Source organism: Panthera pardus, unplaced genomic scaffold, assembly GCF_024362965.1.
Source record: "Panthera pardus isolate Hobbes unplaced genomic scaffold, ASM2436296v1 HiC_scaffold_8, whole genome shotgun sequence".
NCBI lineage: Eukaryota > Metazoa > Chordata > Mammalia > Carnivora > Felidae > Panthera > Panthera pardus.
The window spans coordinates 105,220,236-105,233,292 of NW_026527013.1; the positions used below are offsets into that span (position 1 = coordinate 105,220,236).

A 13,057-nucleotide genomic window follows, 5' to 3' on the forward strand; every position below is an offset into this window, starting at 1 on the left:
CATTTGACTAGATCTCCAGATGATTTCCTTCTTCTGGCATACCTAGGGTCTAAAACGATACATGCTAATACATGAATTGTGTACTATAAAAGCCTAATGTTGTATACATATTATTCAAATGAATAGTATTTAATACTAAATAAATAAATACAAGACAAAATGAAGTATGGTAAAAACTGGACAGAATTTATTACCATTTAAAATATGATGAATAACAATTTTCTGGTAGTCAGGAAGCCCGGAGACATATAGAGACAGAGGCACATTATCAGCGGCAGCAAGGTGACTGATGAGCGTGTCTACTCCCAGCTACCTAGTCAAAAAGAGATCTAGATCAGCACTACATTCCCCAACCACAGCCTCTTATTTTGATGGCTGTCGAGCTTTCTTACTGCCAAGATACTTTTTTTTTTTTAATCAATTAGACTTCCAGGGTCTTGACCTATTTTTATTCTTCCAGTTTATGATTGTCCTGGCATCATTTCTTTCCAACTGTGTGTCCTGGTGAGATAAATTCCCTATCTCACTCATTGACATCCTCAACCTCAATGTCTTTTCATTCCAACAGGTTACAAAACCCTGATTATGAATCAGTTCCCTTGTGCAGCCAGAATTCTGAGCCCTGTAAGAGATAGCTACATGCACCATTTTCTCCAAGAATAGGCTTCAGTGCTCCTTAGAAGTTCAAATATATATTTTTACAGAAATTTGTAGGGTCATGAGTGAGGCAAGAGTGTAATTAAAAAAAAAAAAGCCATATACCTGGAACAAATCAACCATTTGACTGGTAAGGACTTGATTTTCATCAACTTTAGTGACTTCAGAAGAGTCCAACATAAACACCAAACATGTAAGCTGATTAAACTCCCTGAAAAATAAACCAAATAACTCATATTTTCTTTGTAGCTCATTATCTTCCAGTAGATTACTGTACATGTGAAGTCAAACTACAATCTAACGGTGATTTGGTGAAAATAAAATCTGAATAAGGAGAATTAATTAAGTGGTTTTTATGTTAAAGAGCCCAGCTTATGAGAAATCATGCATATCAATCTCTTAAGTATAGAAAGCTGTGATAACAGAAATAAAAACTTCAAGTGTGGGCCAGAGTACTCTCCTCTCCAAAAGATTCTTGAACGGGGACAGTCAACCTTCAAACTCACCTCCACCTCTTTTTAAATGTATTTTATTTACAAATCTTTTAAAATTCTATGCAGACATTCCTATTGTTTACAGTATAACACAAAAGCATGATATTACAGTTTTTTTAAAATTTTACTACCCTTTATATTTTAGGCATTGCTCAGAGAATAATATTCCTACATCCTTATTTCCACATACTTGGTTAATTAATGTGGTATTTTGATAATTTAAGTTTAATTTATTTTACAATAATTTTATAGAGAATGTTAAGAGGCTCCCTATTTATAAAATTTGCTTTATTTTCACTGTATTATTTACCAACAGAACAAAACATGTTTTGAGTATTTGGGGAACTTGTAACTTTCTTACTCAGGTAATGAACATTATTCTCTCTCCCTCTTTTTTTTTTTTTTGTTTGTTTCTGTTCAGTTATTTTTTGATTGTAGTAAGAACAATTAAAATGAGATATACCATCTTAACAATTTTTTATTTTTTATTTCTTTAAGTGTATTTAGTTATTTTGAGAGAGAAGAAGAATGAGAGTGATAGGAGAGGGGAAGAGAGAGGGAGAGAGAAAATCCCAAGCAGGCTTTGCACTGTCAGCACAGAGCCCAACGCAGGGCTCAAACTCATGAACTATGAGATTAAGACCTGAGCCGAAATCAAGAGTCTGATGCTTTAACTGACTGAGCCACCCAGGTGCCCCAACAATTTTTTAAGTGCATAATACAGTGTTGTTACTCTAGGCAAAATGCTGTGCACTATATCTCCAGAATTTACTCATCTTGCATAACTGAAACTTTATACCTGTTGAACAGCATTTCTCCATTTCACCTCCCTACCCCCGCCCCCCAACCCGCCCAGATCCTGGCAATCACCACTCTACTTTCTGTTTCTGGTTTGACTTTTTTAGATTTCTCATGCAAATGGAATCATCCGATATTTGTCCTTCTGTGACTGGCATATGTCACATAGCATAACGTCCTCCAAGTTCACCCACGTTGTTGCGTATGGCAGTATTGCCATCTTTTTAAAGCTGCATAATATTCCATTTTGTGTATGAACCACATGGATAGAGATATTCATTCATCCATCAGTGGACTTCTGGATTGCTTCCATATCTTAACTATTGTGAATAATACCGCAATAAACATGAGAGTGCAGATATCTCTTTGAGATCTTGATTTTAATTCTTTTGGGTAGACACCCAGAAGTGTCATTACTGGATCATTGGCATTTCTGTTTTGAATTTTTTGAGGAGCCTTCACACTGTTCTCCATAGTGGCCACACCATTTTGCATTGTCACCAATAGTGTAAACGTGTTCCAATGTCTCCATATCAACACACTTAATGCCTTTTTATAATTGTTATTATAGACATACTAACATGTGTGAGATGTTATCCTGTGGTTTGACTTGCATTTCCCTAATGATTAATGATATTGAGAATCTTTTTCTGTGCCTGTTTGCCATTTGTATAACTTCTTTGGAGAAATGTCTCTTCAAGTATTTAGCTCAATTTTTAATCAGATTATTTGTTTTTATTGGTATTGAAGTGTAGGAGTTCTTTACATATTTTGGATTTTAATCCCTTATCAGATAAATATTTTTTTTTTTTTTGGTAAAAGTTTCTTTTGTGTATATTAAAATTTATTCAACCTGGTTTAATAGTAAATTTGTCTTTTTCTAATTGAGATAAAATTCACTACTTACCAATCTGAAGTGTACAATTTAGTGGTTTTTAGTATATTCACAACCTTGTGAAACCATCATTACTCTCTAATTCCAGAACATGTCCGTCTCCCCCCACAAAAAATCTTGTACCTGTTGGAAGTCAATCTCAATTCTCTCTTCCCATATCCTCTGGCAAAAAATAAAAGATTTTTTTACTTTAAGTCCCTGAGTTTGTGATAGTTTGTTACATAGCAATATTGCAGATAAGTTGACTTAGCCACAGGTCTATAATTACTGTTATATAATGCATGTATATTTTATTTAAATCTATTTATTATGATGATCTTTTTCTATGTACTGTTCCTCCTTTTACATTTCTCACCCTGATTAAGTAATTTTCCATTATCATTGATATGTTCGAATTTCTTACTGTGACATGAGAGACCTTTGCTAAAATAACCCCAAATGACTTTTCTTTTTAAAACTTTTTCATGTTTTTATGTATTTATTTTGAAGGAGAGAGAGGGAAAGAGAGAGAGCAGGGAAAAGACAGAGAGAGGGAGAGAAAGAATCCCAAGCAGACCCCGTGCTGCCAGTGCAGAGCCTGAAGTGGGGCTGGAACCCACGAACTATGAGATCATCACTTGAGCTGAAACCAAAAGTTGAAAGCTTAGGGGCTCCTGGGTGGCTCAGTCGGTTAAGTCTCCGACTTCAGCTCAGGTCACGATCTCGCGGTCCGTGAGTTCGAGCCCCGCGTCAGGCTCTGGGCTGATGGCTCAGAGCCTGGAGCCTGCTTCTGATTCTGTGTCTCCCTCTCTCTCTGCCCCTCCCCCGTTCATGCTCTCTCTGTGTCTCAACAATAAATAAACTTAAAAAAAAAAAAAGTTGAAAGCTTAGCCATCTGAGCCACCCAGGTACCCCCCACATGATTTTTCCAGCTTTCTATATCATACTATTTTCCACTGTCTCCTCACATACGTAGGCTAAATTCCTGCCACATTGTGCTTCTTGCTTTTCTCTCAATGTGCCAGTCATTTTAAAAAATAAAAATATTTATGTTAGAATTTGAAAAGCAATTCATCATTTTATTTTACAGAATATTTATTATTAATTTGTAAAAGTTGACATGTTCAATGTATCTTCAAAGTTAATTTCTCTTCATTTACAACTTTATCTTACCGCACATTAGCATTTAGAATTCTAAAGATCCTCTATTTAATGTTATTGTCAAACAATATAAACTGTAGCACAAGAGAAGGAAATTCATACCACCTCATTTTCTCATTCCCAAGAACCAGTGTTGTTATATCATTTCCACCTAACCAAATATAATTTAATTGGTATGTATTCCTGTTTCCAAGGAGATTTCAAATTCATTGGCATTTTCCAGTAACATATTGACAAACACATTAAATCCTAGAAATGTACCAATACTTTCCCTGCCCTGGTCAGCCAAAAGCAAATCCACCATTCCCATCCAGAGTCTAGTAACAATAGCTACAATGCACTTGCGGAGGTTTAGGTGGTCATAGGTATCCCAGAAATAGCTTACAACAAATTTTACCTTCTGTGCCTTGATGAAATATTGTTTACTTCCTTCACAACCTGGAATATTTTTACTTATTCTTCAAAATTAGTCCAAATGACTTCCTGTGAGGTCACTTCTGTTTTCCTGATAGAGTTAGCCCTTCATTCTCCTTGCTTCTCACAGCACTATTCCAATATCTATCACATGAATAGGTTTTATTTTTTTGTTTTCATGTCTTTCTTCCAAATAGCCTCTCATTTATTTAAGGACATTGATTTTAAGTTAATTATCTTTGGTTTCCTAGCCCTAGCCCAGTGAGTGCTGGGACAAGGGTGCTGAATAGATGTTTGCAGTAGCCATGATGCTTCCCTCCCCTCTCTAACACATGCACGCATCATTTATTTATTTTTTATTAATTAAGTAATTAATTTTTAAATTTGCATCCAAGTTAGTTAGCATATAGTGTAACAATGATTGGAGGAATAAATTCCTTAATGCCCCTTACCCATTTAGCCCATTCCCCCTCCTACAACCCCTCAAGCAACACTCTGTTTGTTTTCTGTATTTAAGAGTTTCTTATGTTTTGTCCTCCTCCCTGTTTTTATATTATTTTTTCTTCCCTTCCCTTATGTTCATGTGTTTTGTATCTTAAATTCCTCAGATGAGTGAAGTCATAAGATATTTGTCTTTCTCTGACTAATTTTGTTTAGCATAATACTCTCCAGTTCCATCCATGTAGTTGCAAATGGCAAGATTTCATTCTTTGTGATTGCCGAGTAATACTCCATTGTATATGTATACCACATCTTCTTTATCCATTCATCCATCGATGGGCGACATTTGGGCTCTTTCCATACTTTGGCTATTCTCAATAGCACTGCTATAAACATTGGGGTACATGTGCCCATTCGAAACAGCACACTTGTATCCCTTGGATAAATACCTAGTAGTTCAATTGCTGGGTTGTAACATAGTTCTATTTTTAATTTTTTGAGGAACCTGCATACTGTTTTCCAGAGTGGTTGCACCAGTTTGCATTCCCACCAGCAGTGCAAAAGAGATCCTCTTTCTCCGCATTCTCGCCAACATCTGTTGTTGCCTGAGTTGTTCATGTTAGCCATTCTGACAGGTGTGAGGTGGTATCTCATTGTAGTTTTGATTTGTATTTCCCTGATGATGAGTGATATTGAGCATGTTTTCATGTGTCTGTTAGCCATCTGGATGTCTTCTTTGGAGATGTGTCTATTCATGTCTTTTACCCATTTCTTCACTAGATTATTTGTTTTTTGATGCACCCGTCATTACTGAGCTTGTTTCTTGTTTCATAAATCTTTCAGAAATTACATTGGCCTGGAGAAAATATATTCAATATCCCATTGTTATAGTGGTGAACCTCAGCATTAGTATGTCTGTTGCAGATTCCTACATGTGAAAACACTCTTCACCTAATGTACCTTGACTCCCAGAAAGGCAACAGAAGCAGAGATGTCACACACAAAGAGTTTGGAGTATCGCACCCAAGACCTCAACTCCAAATGGAAAAAAAAGTCCTGCAACCACCACAATCTGAAATGAAAGTCAACATATGGGAAATAAAGCCTCCTGATTTCAGTTACAAACTGTATACATCTTTGAGATTTCCAGAAAAACCATCAAGGATTATTAAGGAAAAACAAGGGAAGGAAAAAAAAGTTAATTTCCCAGAAACAATGCTTCACCTGCCCAGCATAAGGAATCATCCCAAGAAGCCCATATCTCCAGAGTTTATAACTACATTCCCACATATGGATTCAAATGAAGTGAAGTTAATGTTTGTGAAGAGTGGAAAGTATCCAATTGGTGTATACTTCAATCCAAAACCACACGACTTTCGACAGGTACAAAAAGCATTTGAATCAAGAAAACAAAACAGATAAGGAGAAATACATATTATTTTTTACTCATTTCTTAATTATGACTAGAATTACATGAGCAAAAAGGTATGTACATATAATATGTGTAAGTCTGCATCTTGATTTCCCAAGAAACAATACAATTCAAATTCAGCAATAAGTGACAGAAGAGAGAGGTAGGACCCTGGTTAATGTTTCTGATGTGGTTTTATCTATCATGTAGATGGCCTTTCTTAGTTTTGAGAATAGTTCTGGCTTAGATGTGATTGGAGAACAGATCTCAATTGCCAGTTTACAATCTAGAAGTAATAGAATCAATTCATGGAATGAATGGATGAACAAATAAAAATTGACAAAGGCGGTATTATATTACTTTCATTAATCTTTCCAGTGGTTAATAATCTAAATAATATGTGGGCAAGAATTAGATTCATAATTAAAATGATGGCGAGGAACATATATTTAAGGAGATTCAAATGATTCAAAATGTTGTTCCTCTAGAATATGAATATATTTTATCCTTAGGTCTATAATTTAACACATAAATATGACTCTTGCCTAGTAATGAGAGAAGCAATAGGACTGATAAAACAAACAAGAAAAATAGCTACAAAAAAGAATAAATTTATTTCAGTGGAAAATATGAGAAAATATAACTTGCCCTCTGGGATCAGTTTATCTATCCTTGCTCTCTAACTTTCTAATAATTTTGGACAAGTTATTAAGCCTCTTATTTATAACATGGGATAACAATACTTCATATTATATGGCTCTTTTAAGTAATGAAGGAGACAATTATACATAAAGTGCTTACAACAGGGTCTTTGAGGTCTGTTGAGGCATTCAATGAATGTTAACTGTTAGGAGCTCTTAGGATAAAAGCTAGAAGATTCAAGAAGCCTTGATCTATAACATTCTTTACTCATTTAAAGCATGTAAATCTTTCTATTTGCAGTAAATGGAGTATATTACTTTTGGAAATGAGAGGAAGTCAGTTAAATCGCAAATGTCATTGCTTTATTCAAAAATTTTACTAGTTACGGTTGCAATTATAAGACATGAATAAGTAAAGTTCAAGGAATGGGAGACATTCTAATTTTCGCTGAATTAATTTGTTTTTATGAAAAAGTGAATTGGAGACAGTGCAATATAAACTGTGCAACCACCAGATGTCAGTGTAATGTTTTTTAAACTAACAGTGCTTCAATTGTATTTGACTAAAGAGTGAAAATCTTGTATCAGGATTTCTGCTGAGACTTTGAATATTTTCCTATTTGCCCGGGGCAGAACCTAGAGTCACTCACTAGGATGACTCTAACTTCTGCTTGATCTCATCTTTTCATGCCACAATGATTCAGCTTTCAAACAGAGACGTTTGTGGTATTTTATTTAATTTTAGCTTCTGGAAGTATACAGATGCTATTTCAGGTCATATTAGTTCATTTAAACCGTCTTTAAAAAGTACTTTGTGGTATAGTTTGCTGAAAACAACCAGTAATTACTCTATTCCAGTCTCAGCAAATTCTTTTAGCTTTGCTAAATATTACGTCCTTGAAATAACCTTAGCTCCAGAAATAAAACATGTAACCTTATTGGCATTTAAGATTAAATGCAAATTTTGATTAGATTCCTTTAATTTCATGCTGTTTAAAATGTTATTTCTGATTTATTCACATGAGGATATTTGAAGTACTCTGTTCTACTATAAAATGAATTGGTTATACAGTATCTTGAATGGGATTATTCTTTCAGATGTTCATACACAAGTTTTAAATGCTATAACAAAATCATCAAAATTGCATTTTACCAGTGAAATAATTAATACTTGTAAAAATCACATTCCAAATGTAATGTTAGTAATAAACAGTATTTATGTTTAATCTTCTCTTTACATATCTAGTATCAACATAATTTACCAAACTTTGTGACAACTTTTGAAAGGGACCCTTTTGGATTAAAATTTAAGTCCAGACACTTAAGTACAGGTAAGTCATTATCATGAAGTTATGAACACAGTAAAAAACAAACTTTCTGCGTTATATCTTAATACTAAATCTTGTAAAAACATATCACTAAAATGGTTTTTTAACCTATCACCTTTAATAATATGGTAATTTTTTTAAATGCCCACTTAATTAATGGAAACAATGCACTTACTTTGTTATCTACAACTTTTAATATGCTGTTGAAGATTGAGTTTTTAAGTCAAAGTGTTTTGTGTAGAGAACCAATAGAGTAAGTGCTTCGGAGTATAGACCAAGAAGCAAGCTGCATAGCTTTGAATCTTGTCTTCACTATCCCCAAGTTACCTAAACTGTCTATTTATTGGTTTACCCATCTATAAATAGGAATGGCAATAACTGAATCTCTATCATGGAATTATTGTGAGCATTAAATCTATCATACATATTTCGATCATATATAATGTTTACATAGCACATGTTGTCTTGTACATGGTAAATACATACAAACACACACTTTATTACTGTGGTGCCATGTGAATAGTGCTTGTCTAGAGTTAACTTGTACTATCCAGTGTTACTTATTTGGACAAGAGTGATAATACATGCATGCTATATTTACATACTGTAGTTATATATCAGTTAAAAAAACAATATGATCTTAATGGTGGTTGTGAGTAATGGGAAAATGGTTGAATTTCATCTTCTTCTTTTAAAAATTGGAATCAAGTATTTTAAAAAAATGTTTAATATTTATTTATTTTTGAGAGAGAGAGACAGAGCATGAGCAGGGGAGGAGCAGAGAGAGAGAGAGAGAGACATAATGTGAAGCAGGCTCCAGGCTCCAAGCTGTCAGCACAGAACCCGACATGGGGCTAGAACTCATGAAGGGTGAGATCATGACCTGAGCCGAAGTCAGACGCTTAATGACTGAGCCACCCAGGCACCCCTAGAATCAAGTAGTTTTACAATTATGAAGTTAAGATAATTTATTTCTAAATGACGTACATGTTTTAGCATAGATTATATTGATAAAAGTCTTGTCTGTGTGTGTAATTAAAATGGGACACGTCAACTTTTCTTACTATATATATGTCACTATGGAAAAAAATGCCAAGGAAACTTTATAAGACCCAGACTCTGATATCAAGAAATTTGTAAGTAAAATTTAAGGTAGAATGCAAAATATGCCATTCAAATCACAAAACACTACTGAGAAGTTTAAAAAGAGATTTCCAGGGAAATAAAAGGTGGGATTAGAATTAGAGTTTGAAGAACATTAATTCCTGTAGAAATGGTGGGCAAGATAAGCAACATTTTATTTAGATCTGCATTATAAATTGTCCATCAATTTGTCCCTCCTAGGCCCTGATTTCCTACTATATTCTGAGAGATATGAACAAAGACTGATGTAATTGTTATGTTTCTCATTTGTCTCCATATCTCTAGTACATGGGTGTCAGTCGCTGAAAGATGATAAACAGAAGAACAATATAGAAAGATTTATCACTTACAAGCCTCATGAGTGCACCTGGGACCCACAGCTAATTTTACCAAAAGCCCCATGGCCCATTCAATCAGCTTCATACACGGTGAGCATGACAATTTTTTTTTTTTTTAATGTTTATTTATTTTTGAGACAGAGAGAGACAGAGCATGAACAGGGGAGGGTCAGAGAGAGAGGGAGACACAGAATCCGAAGCAGGCTCCAGGCTCTGAGCTGTCAGCACAGAGCCCGACGTGGGGCTTGAACTCAGGAGCCATGAGATCATGACGTGAGCCGAAGTCAGACACTCAACCGACTGAGCCACCCAGGCGCCCCATGAGCATGACTCTTTCTCTACAGCTGTTGGGAAATGTCTCCAACACTGTTATTAATGATTACCTTGATGTAGGAATTTTTAATTTATTGTTAGCGTATATAGTGAAAGATATTCTTGTTTTGTAAAGTAAAGCAGAACTATCTCTGCTTTTTCTTAAAAAACAAACAGGGAAATATCTAGAATTTTGGATTTCTTTTCTTAGTACAAAGATAGTTGGTAGGGTGGATTGAGGCCTGCACATTGTGAAGAATTTTCCCCAAGTTTACTCCCACCTCATTTGGAGCAACCCATTGAGTGAATTGCACTCAAGTAAGAAGGCCTGACAAGAAGACTTTGTCATACACTCATTGCAAGATGTTGAGAAAACAAACATTTACCGGGACTCAAATTCCACCCTGGACAAGTAAGGCTGCTTTGTATCCCTGTACAACCAAGAATAGCAAGATGTGCATGTGGCACACAGAGCAAGCTTTTAAAGCAAAGATCATTACATAGCAATTTTAAAAAGATAAACAATTAAAGTCAATAAATGTTTGTTTTCACTAACTTCCTTTGTGTAATCTTCCTTAAGAGACATAGAAGGCAACGAGATGTGTACAGTGCATTTATGGATCGTGTGGAAGAGAAGTTTACCCAAACATGCAAGAACAGGTGGGCAAACACTTCAAGCTTTGTTGTTGAACACTTACATTAACTTGTTAGAGTTGCTGCTCAAATGATCCTTTCAATAATACGTTCTTTATCCCATAGAAGCTCTATCACAAGAACTATAAATGAAATATTTGCATGATGTTTAAACCATTTTAAGTGGAGTCTGAAAGAATCCAATTCCTTGATCCAAGATGAATTATTATTTCTCCTAGGTTCAGTGAAATCCTGGAAAACTGTCAGTGACTGTGTCTGTCCATATCCCTTCAGGCTTTCTTATTCTAGATCATTTCTGCCAACATGCCAATAGTTAGTATCTGCACCTCCTTGCCCAAGGCTCTCCCTGGCTGCCGTCAGAAGTGCTGGGGGTTAATATCTCCCAGCTGCAGCCCTCAGGTAATAATGGAGGCGATTGTTTTATGCTGCTCCCCAGCGTCCTCCAGGGGGCTAACCTCCAGTTGTTCCGTAGCTACTTCACTCTGTTGGCTTCCTTCCTATCTCACTGACCCACGTGCTTACCTTGCCACCATTTTACCTTCATCTGGAGACCACCTCTGGTAGGACCAGAGTTTTGGCTAAGCGTCTGCTTCTGGGGGCACCTAAATCATGACACCCTAAGGCAGTAGTGTAATGATCTTAGAAGGCAGAAAGCCTGGCTTTGAATCCCAGCCTGGCTACATGATCTTGGACCGATTATGCAACCACACTCAACCTCAGTTCTTCACCTGTAAAATTTGAATAATATATGCTGTCCCAGATGCAGACAAGGGGGTGGTCACCTTATAGCTGACTCATTATAGCTTCCCTTACCTCTCTTTATTAGCTTGTAAATATCATCTATGGGAAAGAGGTGGGAGGGCAGATTAATAGACTGAATAGAGTTTGGGTTTGAGATTTAGTAAAAAATGGACTCAAATTCTAACCAAATCACCTATAAATATAATCTTGGATGATTTGCTTAAGTTTTCTGAATCAATCTTTCTTAGGTTTTAGGAGAATTAAGTGAAATAGTATATATAAACTACTGGTAAAGACCCTCATATCTTTTGGATTCACTTATTATTGATTATTATTGTTAATGATAATATAGAGATAGGGCTTTGCACAACCATAGAAAAATTACTTAATTGTCTATGTCTCAGTTTTCTCATCTGTAAAATGAAAATACTAAAAGCACAAATTTCATAAAGTTGTTGAAAAGTCAAAACTTTGTAAAACACATGGAACATGGCAATGACACTGAGTGATTACTATGTTAAGCATTTGATTAATAAAAATTAAAAAAACTATGCATCTTGCCTGTGTAAAACAAGTTTCCAGGAACTAGTCAAGAGTTGACTGAAAATTAAGAGAGGAAAAGAGAGTTGTGGGTGGGAAGGAGAGAGAGAGAGAGAGAAAGGCTCTTTAGTAAGATAAACCTATGGTCTTATGTATACGCAAGGAACCCAGAGAATGAACAGTCAGCAGACAGCTATCTCTAAGAGGAACAGATTACAGATGAATATATAAAGAGATCAGTGTCCAGAAAAGTGTGTTCAAATGGACAAGACTTTATTTTATGTTTGCACGTGGTAGATATGAGATCACTCCACGAATGACGTAGGATGTGGACTTATTCTTACAAAGTTTACAAAGTGGTTGTTTCAAATTGCAAAGATCCTGCTGTGCATGAGTGTAGACCACCATAGCAATAGCAGGGTCTTCTCCTCTATAGATGATTTTTTACTTGAGCTTAGTAATTAGGGGCCCCATGCTAACTGCTGTCTTAGTCAAATACAGGCTCCACTTACAAAGGAAATGACAGGGCAGTCCATCACCAAGTTACTTAAATCAGTTTCAGAAAATCATAGACTCCTGCTAACTGGATCATTATAAACTAAGTGGCTTCATTCTTCACAAGAATTTCACCCTTCCTAGCTGCCACTGGGAAGCATCTTCTCTTAACTTGAAGAGCAAATCTACCTCGATATCCCACAGGTTTCTCAAAATTAAAGAAAATAATAATCTGAAATTATAGTCCCCTCTTATTTTTTTTTTCTTGATATACTTAGCATATTGAACCCTGTGAGGGTTCAAACAAATGACTATTTTTCTCAAACATGACTTTCAAATGTGCTGTGTTGGGTCTTTATCTCTTCAGCTTGAGAACATCTTTGGCAGATCCTATAGATTTTCAATCATTTTATTTGTACCAGGAATGTGTTTTCTGTAATTCCAGCTCACATTAAGCCATGAAAAAGCTCAGGCTATAGTAAAAGGTATATGCGATTCCTGCAGTACCTGGGTGGCCCCGTTGGTTAAGTGTCTGGCTCTTGATTTCAGCTCAGGTCACGAATTCACAGTTTGTGTAACTGAGCCCCACATCAGGCTCTGTGCTGATAGCACAGA

The 13,057-nt window shown here is 35.7% G+C and overlaps 1 protein-coding gene across 1 annotated transcript; it reads left to right on the plus strand.

Moving 5' to 3' along the window:
* The first annotated feature begins 5,873 nt into the window (after positions 1-5,873).
* LOC128775566 (uncharacterized) lies at positions 5,874-11,431 on the plus strand. Its single transcript, XM_053897480.1, has 4 exons — positions 5,874-6,222; positions 8,138-8,222; positions 9,648-9,790; positions 10,593-11,431. Exons 1-4 carry the CDS (start codon positions 5,881-5,883, stop codon positions 10,713-10,715), a joined length of 693 nt encoding a protein of 230 aa, XP_053753455.1. The 5' UTR covers positions 5,874-5,880; the 3' UTR covers positions 10,716-11,431.
* Positions 11,432-13,057: the final 1,626 nt, after the last annotated feature.